Here is a 17,971-nt window from a genome sequence, read left to right as displayed (position 1 = left end):
AAAATTCAAGAAGGCAATTCCATTGAAAATGCAGAAAATCATCAATTTTGCAGATAAGTGAGGGCTTGGAAGGGTAGCCTTCACACGATACTTTTGAGATTAATAACTGCTGTGTGCATGGGAAAATTTACAGTTGACCCTTGGACAACATGGGTTTGAACCCAGCCAGTCCACATATGTGGATTTTTTTCAGTAGTAAATACTACATTACTATATGATCCCTGCTTGGGTGAATCCTTGGGTACAGAACCCTGTATACAGAGGGTTAGCTGTAACGTTATATGTGGATTTTCAACTGCCCAGGGGTCATTGCAACTAACTCCCCTGTTGTTCAGGGGTCAGCTGTATTGTTTCTTTCACAAGCCCAGAGATTTATTTTCCAAACCTTCTATCCAGTCACATGTCACTCCTATTTGGTATTTAACCTTTCAAAACTCTGTACTTTTTACTGATCGTGTTGAAAATAATCTGGGGACAGCTGGTTGCCTTATGAGTACGCATAGTATATGAATGCGACCGTTGACACTGAAGTACTTTAGATCATTCTATTTCAGCTGTGGTTGAACCTGTCATAGCTTTTAGCAAATACATAAGTACAATTTGTTTTCTCCCTCACTTTGGTGAGGATCAAAGGTTTTACCCTTTCCAGAAAGGAGAGAGGGAAAAGTTATCTATCTTTTAACATAAATTCAAGCAGACAACGAGAATGTTTGGTCTTTAATTGCCCTATGGGAAAGTATTCCCTCACATCTGGTGACCATGCTGTGCAGCAACAGATTACTCTATGGCTTCACGACCTCCAGTGCTTGGTTGTTTTTTTTTTCTTTTCTCTTTTTGTAACTCTCTCCAAAGCCCCCCAGAAGCATGTGAAGGTTACTGTTTGAGGGCCTGTCTCCATGTTGGTATGGCCTTTGCTGGTGAAATCAAACAAAGACCTAAAATCTTACACTGCAGTTCCTTTTGCTGTACCCAGGACCAAAATAAAACTTTTAAAAAATTTCTAAGCAGTGAAAACAGTCCACTCTAGTATTCATGCCTGGAAAATCCCACGGACAGAGAAACCTGGTGGGTTACTGTCCATGGGGTCCCATAGAGTCAGACGTGACTGAGTGGCTAACACACACACACACACACACACACACACACACACACGCCACGAAAAAAATGCGATGCTGAAACTATCGTATCTAAGCAGCCATTCATTCCACCACCCTCAGCACGAAAGTAAAGCACTGGACTCAGGTATTTTGCTCAGGCAACTCAGTCCTGGGGCCGTGGGCTTCTTGAGCAGGCCATCATCTTCAAGGCTGTCTTTGTGAGCTCTACCTGCCCCCTGAACACCCAGGTTGCCCTCATCTTGGAAAGACGAAGCCTAGGGGGGAAAGAAATCTAAACAACAGAGGGAAAGAAAACAAAGTCGTCTCTGGTCAGTTCAGTTCAGTCGTGTCTGACTCTTCGCAGCCCCACGGACCACAGCACGCCAGGCCTGCCTGTCCATCACCCACTCCCGGAGTCTACTCACACTCAGGTGCATTGAGTCGGGGATGCCACCCAGCCATCTCATCCTCTGTGGTCCCCTCCTCCTCCTGCTAGCTAAGCCTTTCTTCACCAGGCCTGCAGTGCTTGGTGGTGTGGTCTCATCTCCCCTGGTCCACATCCTCTCCTCCTTCCCAGCTGTGCAAAGGTTTGCCTTCTCAGGGCCCAGGCTCTGGGCTGTGCCCTACACCAGCCTGTCCAGTTCCCTCCCTTCTCCAGAGTCTGTGTGCTTGGCCACCTGGCTAGCTTGGTGTGTTCCTAAAGGGGACACCAGGGCTGTTTTTCCCCCCTCCCCACCCCGGGGGCTGCCAGGGCTCCTTGGCACACCTGCACACACCTCTGCTGAGATCTGTGTCCACTCTGGGCCACCGTTCCCATCTTTGGCTGTAAGAGGCGCGCAGCTTCAGACCTGCAAATGCTCTGCAGAAAGATACGAGAGAGGGGACCGGCTGAGAACGGGCAGGGTTGGCTCTGGGAAGGAGCACTGTTTGTGTTTGGGGCTCCAAGGGGATACAATGCTGTCTTCTGTCTTGATCCTCACACAGATAAACAACAGATCATCCGTGGAGGGTGCTGGGCAGCGTACCTTCTCTTCTACATTCTCTTTGCCCGCCCCTCAGTCTCAACTTCATGTTGTGTAACTATGAATGCCTGTTTATGTGGGTCTAAGAAGGAATTGCATATGCCGTGATTGCAGAAGGCAATTTTGGCGTGAATTATTTCATAAAAAGATTTTGCACTTCACAAACGGAGTCCTAGTAGCATGTATGAAAATCTCCAATCTCTCAGGTGCATTTAAAATGATTTCCTTTTCCCCAAAATTTCAAGGATGCATTTATTACACATCTAATGTAGCTCAGTTGGTAGAGAATCTGCCTGCAATGCAGGAGACCAGGGTTTGATCCCTGGGTCGGGAAGATCCCCTGGAGAAGGAAATGGCAACCCACTCCAGTGTTCTTGCCTGGAGAATCCCATGGACAGAGGAGCCTGGCGGGCTACAGTCGATGGCGTCACAAGAGTCAGACATGACTAAGTGACTAAACCACCAAACAGTACCAATACTTTTAACAATTATTTTGTACAAATAACTTGTGTACTTTTGCTTTGTCTTTCAAACCTTTCCTTTCAATGTAATCATGTCCTTTCTTCAACATTCTAGTTTGCTTATCCTATTTTTCAAAGTCAGGGAAACAAAATTGCAAGTAGGAGGGGATATTGAGATGACAGCCAGTCCTTTATAGATCTTCAGATCTTGCTATACTTTAGTGAGAGAAGGTGGTTTACCTTCAGGCAGTTTGGTTTTGGGGAGGAGGTATGTTCCTTGTGCCTGACCAAGCCAGGCGAGCGGACACTCAGGTGCTTCGTATGTCCTTGCTGCTGCCACGGGCCACCAGCTGCAGTAACCCACGGGCAACAGGGCTCTGTGCCTGTCCAAAGCACGAGAAGAGAGCCTGTCTTTCAAAGTCCATAAATATCTGTACTCCTGGAGATCTGGCTACTTGCTGAGAGATTTTCCTGGAAATCGCCGCTGGCTGATGATACTGGAGATACAGGAAGTCTTGAGTTCCTGGGCTCCATTCTTGCTGGCTGCCCACAGTGTTCCCTGGTGATAAAACGCCCTTCCCTTGTAGGGGCCTGGAGCACAAGTTGGGTCCTCTCCTGCTTTTGATGCCCCTTAGCATGCCCTGTTGTTCAGCAGGAGAATGTGGGCACGTAAACCAATGTTCTGGGTCATTCTCTGTTGGTTATAAAGTCAGAGCCAGACATGCCTCTGTTGCAAAGTCTTCCAATGATCTTTTTTTTTTTAGACGTATCTCTGGATCGGGCTTTGGGAATCTGTCCTCTTTTGACCCTAAGCCTAGTGCATTTTTTTTTGTAGCTAAGTTTTTGTAACCAGTTATGTTTTTATTATTTTTATGGAGACTCTGTGAGCTGCACCGTGGTGATCATTCTTATTTTTGTCCACTAAGGAAGATGCCTCATCCTCTTGTGTACAGAATTAGGTTTTGAATACATGGACACTGTCCTTGCATGCAACACTGTTACAGAGGCGATACGCTGTTCTTTGAGAATATAGATTCCTTCCGGGAGCGCACAAGTTGCCTTGCAGATTCATTGTAACTAACCCTTAAAATCTGAGATTTCTCTTTGTTATGATTATCTGTTAATACAGATAACTCTTGCCGTCTTTAAGTTTTGCATCTCGTCCTGGTCCTCCTTGTTTTGCAGAAATGTTTTAAAAATTAAAAAAGTTGCAAGATATGTTGAGATATATTGCAGAACAAATGGGAAAGAAGTTTGCAGTTGTATAGCTCCCTGTGCAGTATACTGTGTTCATTTCTCTGATAAAATGTACAATTTAGTGTTGCATTGGAACCCCCAAGCCTTGTAGGGCCTGTCGTGTCTGGAAGATGCCGAGGTGAATGTAGTCCCTGCCTTAGTCTAAGCTCATAACTAAACTTTGCTGCCTTCACATCATGGAGAATTACAGGGTTTTTGTGGGAGTGGCGGGGAGCCGTTTTTAGGGTTTCTTTTCAGAACATTGGGGGCCCATGCTATAGGCTGGTTCCACGTGCTGCAAGTTGCCTCCAGGGGTCAGGACCAGGAGGTTGGGCCGGAGAGACGGGCTGCTGTACCTCGGACATAACCGCCTTGCCCACCGGCCACTGTCACAGGCCAGTGTTCTCACTCCCAGGACTTGGTACCATATCCCTTTTCACCTCCCACCATCAAGGTGGTCCCTCACCTACAGCCAGATATCCTCACTCCTCTGAGATACCCTAGCAGGGTCTGGAACCCTGGTTGCTGTTGTTGAAAGGTAGTTGATCTTTAATACCCAGAAGCTTGCTAGGGTAGTTGAGCATCAGAATCACCAGTTCTTAGTTAAGTTGATTTTTCAGGGTTCTGTCTCATCTTTAAGACTCATAAACGCGTGTCTTAGATAATCCTCATCCTCCCTGAATTTCCTTATTGTAGAGACAATATTAAAAGAATAGTTTCTAGAAGAACAGAAACCAGCTATAGTTGTTCCAGGTGGTGGTATTCCTGTTGGCCCTTTTCTGCTTCCTGCATAGCTCTGGTTTGTACTGGATTTTAAGGTCTTAGGCCCAGAAACTTTCAACTTCGCTTCATATAGGTTTCAGCAGACTGCCTGGCAGTGAAAGTATATTTGGGCAAAGGAAGCAGAAGAAAAGGGGGCAACATTCTTAGCTCCATGATGTACCTGTAATGTGAACGATCATTTTGTGGGATGGAAACAGGCCTACCTGGCTTATTCTTTAGACCATACTTTAACAAGGTCTGCCTTCATTTTGTCCATACAAATTGCATGTGCTCTGGGTAACTAGGCCTCTGTCTTCTCTCTGTTCCCTGGAGGAAGAAATATATAAGATGTCAGTGAAAACTGTCTAAAAATGTATCAGATTTGTCTGTGTGTACCTTGTCAGTTTCACATTTGGAATCTCTGCATGTGCCAGCGTGTCTCTGTCCCAGACGTGGTTTGGAAGGATGACAAGGACCTTCCGAATCCCCCGTGTGTAAGTGACAGTAACCCGGCGTTACTGAGCCAGCCGGAATTCCCTGCGAGTGCTCTGGGCCTCTGCTACTTTAAAACAAACCCACCCTCCTCCATAGCTGGAACCAGAGACTCCCAGCCAAGTCTGATACACAGCTGAGAGTTAGAACTTGTTTTTCTGTAACGTTTCCAAATGTCTCTCTCTGCCCTGTTAAATTTTCTTTGAGTCAACATTTTGAGAGGAAGGGGCAAGCAGGAAACATTGGATGGTTGGTACTTTTTTTTTTTTTTTTTTTTGGTTGTTGGCTTCAATTAATGCTAACCAAACAGTTTCTGCCCCTGTGGAATGTGGCATGTAAAAAGAGTCATACCTACAGTGTCGAACAATGAAAGCTGCTACCTTACCCGTTTCGTCTTTATTTGTTTTGACTGCAAGTAGAACTTGCTCTTCCACTGGTTTGGATTTTGTGTTCTCCTGGGTGGGGTAACTTCAGGACTTCTTAAGCTGCTCAGCTTGTCCTCAGTATAACAAGAATAGCAGCTCACATCTAAGATGCAGAATTTAACGGGGAGCCTTGCAGTGAAAACCCGTCGCTGTTGGGTCTAGAAAGAACTTCAGATGAAATTGGGTCTGTGCAGAGAGGAGCTCAGTATGTCCCGGTGAGCTGGTTCTTTTAAGAGTCGGAGCCCAGAGAACCTTAGCTCCTGCCGGTGGGGTTGTCTCAGTGCTGGAACTGACTGTGTACACTGTGGATAGGATTAATGTGACAGCATTTAAAGGCCAGCTTCTCATCTGCTCTGCATGTGCCCCTGAAAAGGGTGTCAGTGTTTGCTCTTTCCTTTTTAAAGGTGTGAGTACACACACAAGCACACGTGTGTGTTTATGTGGGGTCCATGCCTTCCCCGCTCCCTGCCTCAGGAAAATGAAGACAGAAGGATATTGTTTTGGAACTTTCCAGTTAACTGGCTTCTTGGAATATATGGTCACCAGCTCTAACCACCTTGTTCCTGACTGGGCTTTGCTTTTTTTTTTTTTAATAGCCCTGGGAACCTGAAACTCAACCTAGAAGTGACAGAATATGAGTGCATTGTGAGACCTTTAAGGCCTTTTGCTTTTTAAATCACCTCCCCAAACTGAAAAATGATCAAAGGGGCTGTGATTTCCTGATAATCCCCGTTGGTTTGGGAAACAGCTGTGCTGAACCTCGGCCCAGAGCGTTCACCAGGGGTGCTGCGAGAGCCTGAGGATCTGTGTGCCCGCCCCCCACCCCATTAGGAGGGAGATCCCAGAAAGCCAGACCTGCCGGGACAGATTCCTGCCCCTGAGTGACTGTAGTATTTTTAGCCTCTGGTCCAAACCGCGGCAGCTTCTCTGGTGGCTCAGAGGATAAAGCATCTGCCTGTGATGTGGGAGACCTGGGTTTGATCCCTGGGTCAGGAGGATCCCCTGGAGAAGGAAATGTCAACCCACTCCAGTATTCTTGCCTGGAAAATTCCATGGACAGAGGAGCCTGGTAGACTCTAGTCCATGGGGTCACAAAGAGTCAGACACGACTGAGCAACTTCACTTTCACTTTTCCAAAGTGTAGTGGCAGCCTCAGCCTGGAATACTGTCCCCACGTGCCTGACTTCCCATCTAGAGGTCTAGTGAGGGCCTCCTCACAGTGCAGAGACCGGGCACAACAAGTAAGAAGGTCCCTCTGGAGTTCTCCGGGTGCCGGGAAGGCCAAAGCACCCCAGGCCTTCCCTCCTCCCTGTAAACTCAGCACCTTGTGCCTCTGGTCTGTACAAGGAAGCTGGCCCATTTCCCTCTGAGCCTATTTATGCTTCCAACCTTCCTTGTTTTAAATGTACAAAAATTGCTCTTTGGATGTCGACTTCTTTTTTTTTTTTTTTTTTTTGCCTGTTGCTTTTATGTATCATCCCTGGGCCTGCTTCTCTCTCTCTCTCTCGCATGCTCTTTCCAGCCACCGAGCTTAATGCTTCCCCCCTGGACCACCCTAGCAGCCTCAACCGTGGGTGTCCTTCTCCTCTGGTTTGGTTTCTTCTTTCTCCAGCTGCTGCCAAGAACCCCTCCAGCAGCCAAGGCAGCCCTTGTTCCTGCATGTATTACCTAGGGCAACCCTGAAGAATAAATAAGTCTGATCCATTCTGTGTCTCTGGAATCCTGTGAGTGCTGCTACAGCAGAGCTCGGTGGAAGGAAACTCAAGACGACAGAGAAACCTCTTTGGGTATCTTTAGGAGGCTGTAGATTTTTGTAGTCTCATTCAAGCCCGAAAAGGAACCTAGGGGGAAATTTCTTCTGCCACCCTCCTCTGAAACTCATGCATGGCTCTCTTCCTGTGAGCTGTCTTGTCCTGGCCCAGTGAAATGACTTAAACTGTGCTTTTGTAGATGTTGAATTCAGACTTCCTGTAGGTAGATAGCTGATGCTAGGCTGAGTTGCAGTGGTAACATTCCATTTGTTTCATTGAGTTCACGCCTTCCTAGCAGATTTTTTTTCGTTTCTTTTTTTTTTTTTTTTCAGTTTTTCAGGAAAATGATCAATGACATCAATTACTGACCTCCTTATGTATGGTCCATGTACTCTCCTAGGCTTTGTGTGAAATTGTTCAAACAGAAAGTTATTCTAGATGGATTTGCTTTTATTTCCTGCCTCATAAAAAGGAGCGAAATCCAGAGTTCTCCCCAGCCTAACCGAGATCCTTCCTTAGTGCTTTGGAGCTTCCTAGTCTCAGACTTCTCAACATTGAGAAACACTGGCCCCCTCGAGTTAAGATGATGTGTTTTAGAGCTGGTGATAGAGCAGGTGTGTTTATTTCTTTGAAACACACGCTCTCGTAGGAATGATCTCCTTTGTGTTCAGCTCTGAGGACTAAGCAGAGGCTGTATGCTGCTGACCTGGTAAGAGCAAAGGCCATGGGCACAGCGTTCTCTGATTTCTCCCACAGTCATCTGTTTTTTCAACCTATAATTGCACCCAGAGGATCTGAGGAAGCAGACACATCAGCTAATTACATGAAATAAAATTAATCTTAGCTTTCTTAACACAAGCAGAATTTTAACTGGATACCTGTCAACATTGGGTTTCCCTGTGTTCCAGGCTGATTTCCTGTGATTTTCAGTTTGACCCATCTTAACCCGAGAGCTGGAGCCCCTTGTCAATAAACGTCCCAATTCTGGTATTAAGAGAATTCCAGTAAGGTCCCACACATGCAGTGCCAAATGGTCTGATTTAAACCCCGATAAACGTTTCTTCCAAAGAATGATAAGCACAAATAGTTCAGGGCACAGCCTGTGGGGACTTCTGCTGTTTGAAAACCTCACAGCACTGTGCAAGGCTGTTGAGCTTGGAGAAGCTCTGTGCTTTGGCAAGGCAGTGCTTGGTTCTCTAGGTGACCTCCCTTTCATTTAGTTCATTTTTATTTTTATGTTTTTTCCTGATGGAAAGGAGAGACAGGTACCTCTCAGTGTTGGCATTTCACAGCAAACCCTAAATCCTCATTGCCTTTCTCATGTGGAAAGTTTGATTTGTAGCTGCTGTCTTGCTTCTCCTAAGAGACCCTGTAGGTGGTAAAGATCTCAGGCAGTGAAACGTTAAAAATGAATGAGGAGACTGGAGTAGTGTGTCTGAGGTGGGGGTTGGGAGGAGCTGGGCGGGGAAGGTTTAACAAAAGGCATTGATGTTTTAAATGCAAGAAATGCCATCCATCAATAAAAAATGGTGTGACATAGAACAGATGTGCCAAATTGAGTTATTACAGCATATGGATCAGTTCCTAGACGGGGGGAAGTAAAGAGCATCAGTTCAGTTCAGTCGCTCAGTCGTGTCCAACTCTTTGCGACCCCATGAATCGCAGCACGCCAGGCCTCCCTGTCCATCACCAACTCCCATAGCTGTTTTTAAATTATCTGTTTAAGAGCTTTAGAATACAATTTTGAATGTCCTGTTCTGACCCTCTGATAGCTGCTAGCTGGAAATAGAAAATGTGTGGAATTTCCAAACATTTCCATTAACATTTGAGTGTTTTTAAAGGAAGAATTATTGAGAGTGAATAAATTTTATTTAATTTTTCTGAAGAGGAGGATAGAACCGGAAAATGAATTTCTGGCCTTTTCTGGTTAAGTGCTTGCTTAAGACCTGAGATTGCAATTGTATAAGGGATGAAAATACCTTACACAGCTTGTCAGGGACTGTTACCTGTGGTTTCTACATTTTCATTGCTTATATCTCTAGGTACCTCTTCAATATCTACTTAAACTCCTGAGGACCACTCAGGAAACCTCTCTTATGCTTTGAGGTTAATTCATTCCCCTCAACATCTTGATTCAAGGGCTGATTCTATACATAAACTCTGAGAGCAAATTATCTCACCTAAAAGAAAAACATCAACTTCCTTGTCTTGTAGAGAAAGTCACTCCTAGGAAATTCGACAGATAGACAAAAATGCATTAGGTAAACTGGAATATTTTGTGCATGTAGACAGTAGTACAGAGGTCAAGCTTTAAGGTTCACCTGATCTCCCAGAGGCGTGGGAGTTACCTGTTGGTATCACAGGTAGAGCAGAGGACAGTAGCGTGAGAGGTGTTTGAAATGACCCCTGAGTTGGAATTGGTGTTTTTAATGAAAACAGCAGAGACTTGGTGAGACAGGGAACTATTCCATTCATGTTAATATTGACCCTTGCTTGCCTTTGTAGGAAACTTGTTTGGAATGGGATCTCTCTGCTATGTTGTCCCAACAAAACTAATTCCTCTGTGTTTTTCCTAAGGCGAACTGAAAAGTCCTTAATTGTTGCAAATAAGGCCAAGTTGGTTTAAATTTGAGGTTTGTTAGGTTGGAAGGACACATGGCTTAGCTGTTGCAGAAGAATTCAGTTACTCTTTGAGTGGGGATGTTCTGGTTGAAAATGAGGATAGCGGCTGTATGCAAAGCCTGTTACTCTTATTGTAGCCATCTGTATTAACTTGTGGTCCTTTCAGGTCCAGAATTTACTTGAATTAATCTTTTCACCTCCAAGAGATCCCAGCTTGCCTCTAAAAAGCACTTGTCAAACTGTCTTTAGAGTCACCAAATAAATCTATTTTATAGTCCCATTAGATATCTAGCTCGAAAACTCCCACTTGCTCTGGAAGGTCGTATGGTTGGATGCACAGCAAATTTCCTGAAATCATCTCTGGTACACCTCCTTCAGGTTGTTAGGAAGGTGTTGAAACGTGAGAAGGCTGGTCATGAAATTAAACTGTGGCTCAGAGTAATTAGGCAGGGAGAACACCAGGCATTCTCACAGTGTATTGTCTGGCTTTTGGTTGCAGCTGCAAACAACGGATATGAACTTAACCAGTTGCTGCAGCCACAGCTGGTTCGGATCTGGCTTTACAACTGGCTGAAGTGAAATGAAATGGCTGGAAAATTCCAGTCAAGTAACACCAGTGGGAACATGTGGAATTAAATAGCGTGAGCAAATGCCGGCTGAGCCGGGGGAAAGCCTTCAGACATAAGCCTGAGGGTGGCGGGGGGGGGCTTGTAGGGAGAAGGGTGGGGAGGGAGGCCCTCGTGGCCTTTTAACAAGGGTCTATTGTTTTGATTAGTCCCCTTGCAGGAGGTGGCCGTTTGCCTCCATCCAGAGTAATTTGTAGAGTGTTTGGCCTGTCTCCCTTCCTCCTTGACTGAAGTCACCTGATACTTTTTTCTTTTCTTCAAGAAGAAAGCATAATAAGCCATTACCTCACTTACAGACAATAACTCAAATCTCAAAATGTTGTCTCCCCCCGCCCCCCGCCCCGCTGCCGCTTGGGGGCCATTTTCCCACCTTGTGTGATCCAGAAGCCCATATCTGTCTTAGCATCTTTCTATCACCTGTAGCGGAGATGTCGAGGAGTTTGGAGGTGAAGGTGCTCAGAGTTCTTTTTTTTCCTAAGTGCTGTTCTAATTAAGGAAAGAAAGTTCAGTAAAGGGAAGTTTTTATATTATCAGTAGATTTTTTTTTTTCCCTCCATGAAGTTTCTGCTTAATTTGGAGAGTTGAGAGTTGACTGGGGGACAGATTTCTGAGAAGCTGAAGGGCCAGCATGCTGTTTGGGGAAAACATTTGCTGTAACTAGGTTTAGGGTATTTATTCTCTGCCAGTGCTTGGGAGTACACTTGCCAAGTGATTTTTGCTGTCCCAAGGATTAGCTGGTCATGTGAAACATTTGATTAAGAGACTTAGAGAATCTTTCCTGAGGCACATGGTTGGTAGCTGTTGCTGGGCTGGCTCCCTCCTCAGCTTTCTCTCTTCCCTGAGTAGGTGTGTATAGCTCAGTTTGCAGTGATGAGTCATAGGATATTGTTTTAGAGTCCAAGGGAGAAACTTTAGAAATCACAGTTCTGGTAGGTTTATTATTAGTGAAGCCACTTAGAGCATCTGCATAACTCAGAAAGGAATCTTCTCTCTTTTTTTCTCAGAGCTATCTACCACAACTCATCTGTCTTTGAGGAGACAGGATACAAATGATCAATAAAACTTGCCTATATCCCAACGACAACATTTTTCTGTCTTAGGAAAATAAAAATTTTTTGCTGAGACACTCTGGATCTGTGTCAGTTTTCCATTCTAAATACATAGGACTTTGGGACTTCCCTGGCTGTCTAGTGGTTAAGACTTCTTTGCCTTCCAGTGTAAAGGAGTGCAGGTTTGATCCCTGGTGAGGGGGTAAGGTCCCACCTGCCTCATGGCCAAAAAAAAAAAAACCCATAAAACTGAAACAATAACGTAACAAATTCAATAGACTTTTAAAACATGGTCCACATCAGAATGAATACATGTATATGTATGGTTGAGTCCCTTTGCTGTCCACTGGAAACTATCGCAACATTGTTAATCAGCTGTTCTCCAATATAAAATAAAAAGTTAAAAAAAAAAAGTCCACATCAAGAAAAAATACATCAGTTCAGTTCAGTGGCTCAGTCCTGTCTGACTCTTGCGACCTCATGGACTGCAGCAGGCCAGGCCTCCCAGTCTATCACCAACTCCCAGAGTTTACTCAGACTCAGGTCCATTGAGTTGATGATGCCATCCAACCATCTCATCCCCTGTCATCCCCTTCTCCCGCCCTCAATCTTTCCCAGCATCAGGGTCTTTACCAATGAGTCAGCTCTTCTCATCAGATGGCCAAAGTATTAGAGTTTCAGCTTCAGCATCCATCCTTCCAATGAATGAATACATAGGGTCTTCAAAATTGTCCCTAACAGTGACACCATTCACTTGCAAGGCAGAAGCAGATACAGGCTGAGTTGGGAGATTCTGTCTCTAGCCGGTGCAGCCTCCAGAACTGGAGGGCAGCTCTCATGGCCCAAGGATGCTGTCGCACCCATATCCCTCCCATCTGTGTTAAAACTTTGTCCGCCTTCCTTCCCACACAGATCACTATCATCTTCAAGGCACACCGGGAGTGTACGGATCAGAAAGTGTACCAAGCCGTGACCGATGACCTGCCGGCCGCCTTCGTGGACGGCAGCACCAGTGGCGGGGACGGCGACCCCAAGAGCCTGCGGATCGTGGAGCGGGAGAGCGGCCGCTCGGTGGAGATGCACGCGCGCTACATGGGGACCACGGTGTTCGTGCGGCAGCTGGGCCGCTACCTGACGCTGGCCATCCGCATGCCCGAGGCGCTGGCAATGGCCTACGAGGAGAGCCAGGACCTGCAGCTGTGCGTGACCGGCTGCCCCCTGGGCGAGCGCATCGACGATGGGCAGGGCCAGGTATCCGCCATCCTGGGGCCCGGCCTGCCCCGCAGCCCCGCGGCCGCGGCCTGGCCCGGCTACACGCTGGAGACGGCCAGCGCGCGGTGCCACGAGCAGATGCCGGTGAAGGACATCTACTTCCAGTCCTGCGTCTTTGACCTGCTCACCACCGGCGACGCCAACTTCACGGCCGCCGCGCACAGCGCCCTGGAGGATGTGGAGGCGCTGCACCCCAGGAAGGAACGCTGGCATATTTTCCCGAGCAGTGCCCGCGGGGCTCCCCGTGGACGCCCCCTGTCTGTCAGTCTGGGACTCACATGCTTGATCCTTGTTGTGTTTTTGTAGGGGATTGTCTTTTTCATTTTTTTTTCCTGTTCCGTTTCTCCTGTCTATAACAAAATTTTTAAAAAATATATATTGTCATAATATATTGAGTAAAAAGAGTATATATGTATATACCATGTATATGACAGGATGCGTGTGTCCCGGGATGCCCACCTGATTTGTACATATCGCGTTTGGCTGTTTTCCACGTAATGTTGGATAGTGTTTTGGACCGTTACCAGTTTTGGTTTTTGGTTTTGGTTTTTGGTTTTGTTTTTTTTTTTTTTGCAGTTTTGTGAAATGTTTTATAACGTCCCTGCCCGGGGACCTGTTAGAAAGCACTTTATTTTTTATATATTAAATATTTATGTGTGTACCTGGTCAGTACGTATATAGTACACGCGCGCAGACACCGGATGCGGCGCACCCTTGGCAGAGGACCGGCGACCTCTTTTGCAGCTCTTGCTGGCGGTGCCCTCATGGCCTTGGCCATCGCCGCGGGCCCAGCTTTCACCTGCTGCCCTCCTGGTGCCACTGCTTCGTTCCTTGGAACTAGGTCCTTACCCGCTTCTCCTGCCCTCGCTCCACGCAGAAGGATTGTTAACCGCCCCCCCCCCCACACCCCGACAGGTGCTTTTGGCTGTTAAACACTGATTCTAGGAAGCCCTCTCCCTCTTGGGCAGCTGCCACTTGTTTTCAGAGGGTGGGGAGAATGTTAGCACAGTTCTTATTAACTAGGATTGTTACATCCGAGCACTTAGAGCGTGGCAGGTTAAATGGTATGAAACTGCTGTTTTTCTAGGTCAGGAGGGGCTCCAGATGGCCGTGGGTAAAGGAGGTAGCAGGCATCTTGCCAGAGCCCTCTCAGACTTTTGCCATCCCTCATTCCCTGTTCAAACGGTCACTTTTCCCTCTTTTAGCTCCATTCTACATTGAACAAAGAAAGTGCAAACACCTAAGTGCAGCGATCGTGCCTTGCTCTTCCCTCTGTGATTTGTACAAGCCCGTGTTCTCAGCCGCCTCCTCTCTGGCTGTCTGGACTTGTACTCACCGTGTCCACGCCCAATAAGCCCTCCCCAGGCTCACTGTTGGAGCCCGGGAGCCCAGGCTCTGGGATGTATTTGATTCTTTGGTGTGAAGACCCAGATCCCGTCACAAAGGTTTCCTCTTCCTTGCCCCCCACACCGTGGTCTTCCTGTCTCCCACTTTGTGTCTGTGTGTATGATGGGATGGACGTGCGTCCTTGGCCTGGCCCTGTGTGCAGCTTGACTGGGTGCTGGTTGGTCAGACATTCTTATTAGCCAGTGTTGCTCCCCATGTGGCCTCTCGATTTAATCACTTTCCCTCTTACTATGCGTAGGTGACTATTAGTTGATCATTTAGCTTGATAGTGATCTCACCGAGCTACACTCCCTTCTTCCACTCCATCATTGTTGGCACCTCTTGAAAAAAGGAAACCACCACCACCCAAAGGCAAGAGCAGTAGCTGAGAACATGAACTCCAGGATAGGTGGGTTTCTATTGTTATACCTAAAATGTAAATATCTGGTTCCAAGAATTAGTGGTAGAGTTTGTAGTTGAATCATTTACGTAAATGCAAACAGACGGTGAACTTGAAAGGCCACAGAGATTTGGGTCAAGGTTGTCCGTAGTTTTAGTTGGCTGGGTAAATTTCTTCCTTTTGATGAGTGGCACTACCAGACTGGTAGCAAAAGAGGATGTCGCTTCGTGAAAGTTCTGTTTCTTGTGAACTGATCTGTCAGTCACAGCATGGAACTGTTGACTCACCAGAGGTGGCAAAGCTTCTCTCGAGCCTGTCTTCCAATGTATGAGAGAATGATTTTGGCCAGTCTGGGAAAATCCCGAAGGCATCCTGCCTCTTACTGGGCAAAGATGCAGCGCCAGAGAGCTGAACCCCAACCTGTTATCCTTGTATCAGAGCCGAACTACCATCAGCTCTGAATGGTGACTGCTTTTGTTCCCTTACGGAATCACGTGCCCAGGTCAGAAGCTGTAGTTAGCTAGTACTTCTGTTATGTAACCGAGTAGAATGCAGGAGGAAAAATATTTAGGGTACCTCTAACCACTATTTTTGTGCAAATAGTCTAAAAGTGGAAAACGGTAGAAGTTTTCTACGACGTCTGGGTTTAGTGTGTACATGATGTAATATACCTGTGTCCTTTTCAGCGAAAGCAAAACAACCGCCTCTCCTAATAGCTGGGAAGAGGAAACCAGGTTGTTCTCTTGCATCATTTACCTGGAAAGGCTGTATCACAACTCTTAGTACCAGTGGATTTGGCTGTTCTCCCTTTGCAGTCAGTGTCTCTCTATGACTCTGAAGTCTTCCCCATGGATAACCGTTTCAGAAATACAGGTATTTCTCTACAGGTATTTCTCTGGTTTATCTTCTTCTGTTTCTTTCATAGAATGTCTGGAGAGGGGAAAAAAAAAATGTTCCTTGCACATGTTGGTTTTTGAAATCCCCCCCTTAACCAGAAGCGTTTTGGGTCATACTCACACGTTAGGTAGGACATCTTCTGGGGGAGCTTAATCTTGTGGGAACACACTGGTTTCCACAGATGCACCACATGGCTGTCTGAAGACTCAAAACTGTTTTTTTGTCCTTCCCTTCTCTTTGTTACGCTCGGAAACCCCCACAGTGTGTCGAGTCTTTGCAAAGAAACCTTTAGATGTGGTTCATAGGTATATGAATAAGTATCTGTGTAAAACAGTGAGTGTGCAGTGTGTAAATACTTTAAATTATTATGGTAGAAAAATAAAGTTACATACCCTGCTGTGGAATGTTTGGTCTGTGACTGTAGTGCCACCTTCTGGAAGACTGGAGAAATAGAAGAAGGAGTGACGGGTGTGTGTACAAAATCCTTCATGGTTACTGACAATGAGTCGTTCAACCTGTCTACACAATCACTTATTTTCTGAACTATATCACTACTATAGTTTTTCCTTTTTTAATTTCTAAGCAATTGGAAATAAGTCAGTATCTGTGAGATTAGTCCACTGGTATCCCAAAGGTCTTTTTTTAGCGTTGGTTTTGGTCCCCTGCAAACGTGGAACCTGCATTTGCTTCTTTGAAGGCAGCTTGGATGGTAGCAACTTCGTTAGTCCTGGTGGAGAGGATATTGGGGCAGGATTTTCTGGCTTTGTAAACTTTTGTAAATTCTCACTTCTTGGGTGTTCCAGAAAGAGACATCACAAGATCACAATTTGGTCTTTGTTCAAGAAACATGCCAAAGGGTAGAAAAGCTTGGGAGAGAATTAAACCCAAACTGAAGACACAGAAATGCACTGTTCGTGCCACTGGGTAGAATACTAAATGGAGCGAATTCTGATTGGGGAAAACATACATAGTCATTTCTTAAAAGAGAACGTTAACCCTTACATGTGGTGTTTATGTATGGCCTTTCGGAACAAATAAAAAAGGAAAATTATGCCAACTGAGCCACACACACAAAGTAAGATGCCAGTGTTTCAGCCACTGAGTACCTAGTGCTTATGTCTGTACTGAACGAACACTAAGAAATAATCTATGTCACCATGAAGTCTGTGCTTAAGAGGAAAAACATTCTTCACTGTATTCACATCCAGATCTCCAGCTTTTCAGGGACTGAAATTTGAGCCGCTGTCCAAAGCCTTAAAAAGAAGCTGTTACTGTCTTGAAGAGCAAATGGTGACTAGCAGATTCTAAGAATCCTGTTATCTCAGTTTCTCTCTCTCCCTCTGTTTTGGTAGCCACAGCATTGAGCAGAATCCTGTTGCTTGTAATCACCTGGAATAAAGCACAGGGATTTCTGCCGTCCTTTCTGGGCCAAAATACTTTTGCCTCAGTTTTTCCCCTGTTCCCACAAACAGTGATCTATTTGTATGTGAACCAAGGAACATCTCCCCCACAGAGAACGTAACCCAGACATCCAAGAAGCAGGGAGCAGCTCCCAGTTCTTTCCTATCTCCCTCCCTAGCTCCCCATGTTTCTGCCTGCATCCATTTTCAGCGTGTCTTTTAATTCCATGAGTCACATTCACGTTTTCATTTGCCTGGTATTTCCCTTTGAATTTACTGTTCTTGCCCCGAGTACCTCTAGTAAGCATGATGCTTAACATTATCAACTCAGTAATAGAACACGCAGTCCCTTGTGCCCTAAATGTGATGTCTGAGCTGTGTGCTTGGAGGGGGGCTGTCTTTGTGTCCCCTCTTCCTTGCAAGCATTGCGTGGGCTTATAAAGAGTCTGGGCATCCAGACTCCAGGAGGATGCACTAACAGGCCCTATAGAGGTGGAGCATATGCCGCTGGCCTCGTTAAAATGGCATTCTAACCAGTTGAACAGACCAGCCTTGTCAGCTAAAATGTGTAAAAGTAGGTCCATCGAAAGCCAACCAGTGCTTCCCTAGTGGCTCAGTGGTAAAGAATCTGCCGTCCACTGCGAGAGACATGGGTTCAATCCCTGGTCCAGGAAGTTCCCACGTGCCACACAGCAACTAAGCTGGCGCACCACAGCTGTTGAGCCTTGTTCTCTAGACCCTGGAACCGCAGCTCGACCCCAGGAAGCCGGCGCTGCGACTACTGAAGCCCTCGCATCCCGGAGCCCGTGCACCGCGGCAAGAGAAGCCCCTGCGATGAGACGCCCGAGCACCCCAACTAGGAAGTAGCCCCACTCTCTGCAACTAGAGAAAGCCTGGGTGGCGGGGAAGACCCGGCACAGCCAAAAATAATAAATAAAATCATATTAAAAAAAAAAAAAAAAAAAAACTCCAACCAGAAGAAAGCAACCAGGCAATGTTTTCTAACTGAAGGTTCTTGATGGGTTACAGTTCTAGGGCCATTTTTAGTTTAATAATGAAAACTCCAACTCCAG

At 46.1% G+C, this 17,971-nt stretch overlaps 1 protein-coding gene across 1 annotated transcript in view; it reads left to right on the top strand.

The window, feature by feature from the left end:
* RGMB (repulsive guidance molecule BMP co-receptor b) overlaps positions 1-15,902 on the top strand; it is a 28,334-nt gene extending 12,432 nt beyond the window's left edge. The window contains exon 5 of the mRNA XM_040239360.1: positions 12,456-15,902. Coding sequence (XP_040095294.1) covers positions 12,456-13,121 — 666 coding nt within the window. The 3' untranslated portion in view covers positions 13,122-15,902. The remainder of the gene's footprint in view (positions 1-12,455) is intronic.
* Positions 15,903-17,971: the final 2,069 nt, after the last annotated feature.

This window comes from Oryx dammah, unplaced genomic scaffold (genome assembly GCF_014754425.2).
Source record: "Oryx dammah isolate SB20612 unplaced genomic scaffold, SCBI_Odam_1.1 HiC_scaffold_5, whole genome shotgun sequence".
Classification (NCBI taxonomy): Eukaryota; Metazoa; Chordata; class Mammalia; order Artiodactyla; family Bovidae; genus Oryx; species Oryx dammah.
This window is presented reverse-complemented; position numbering and strand designations above follow the sequence as displayed.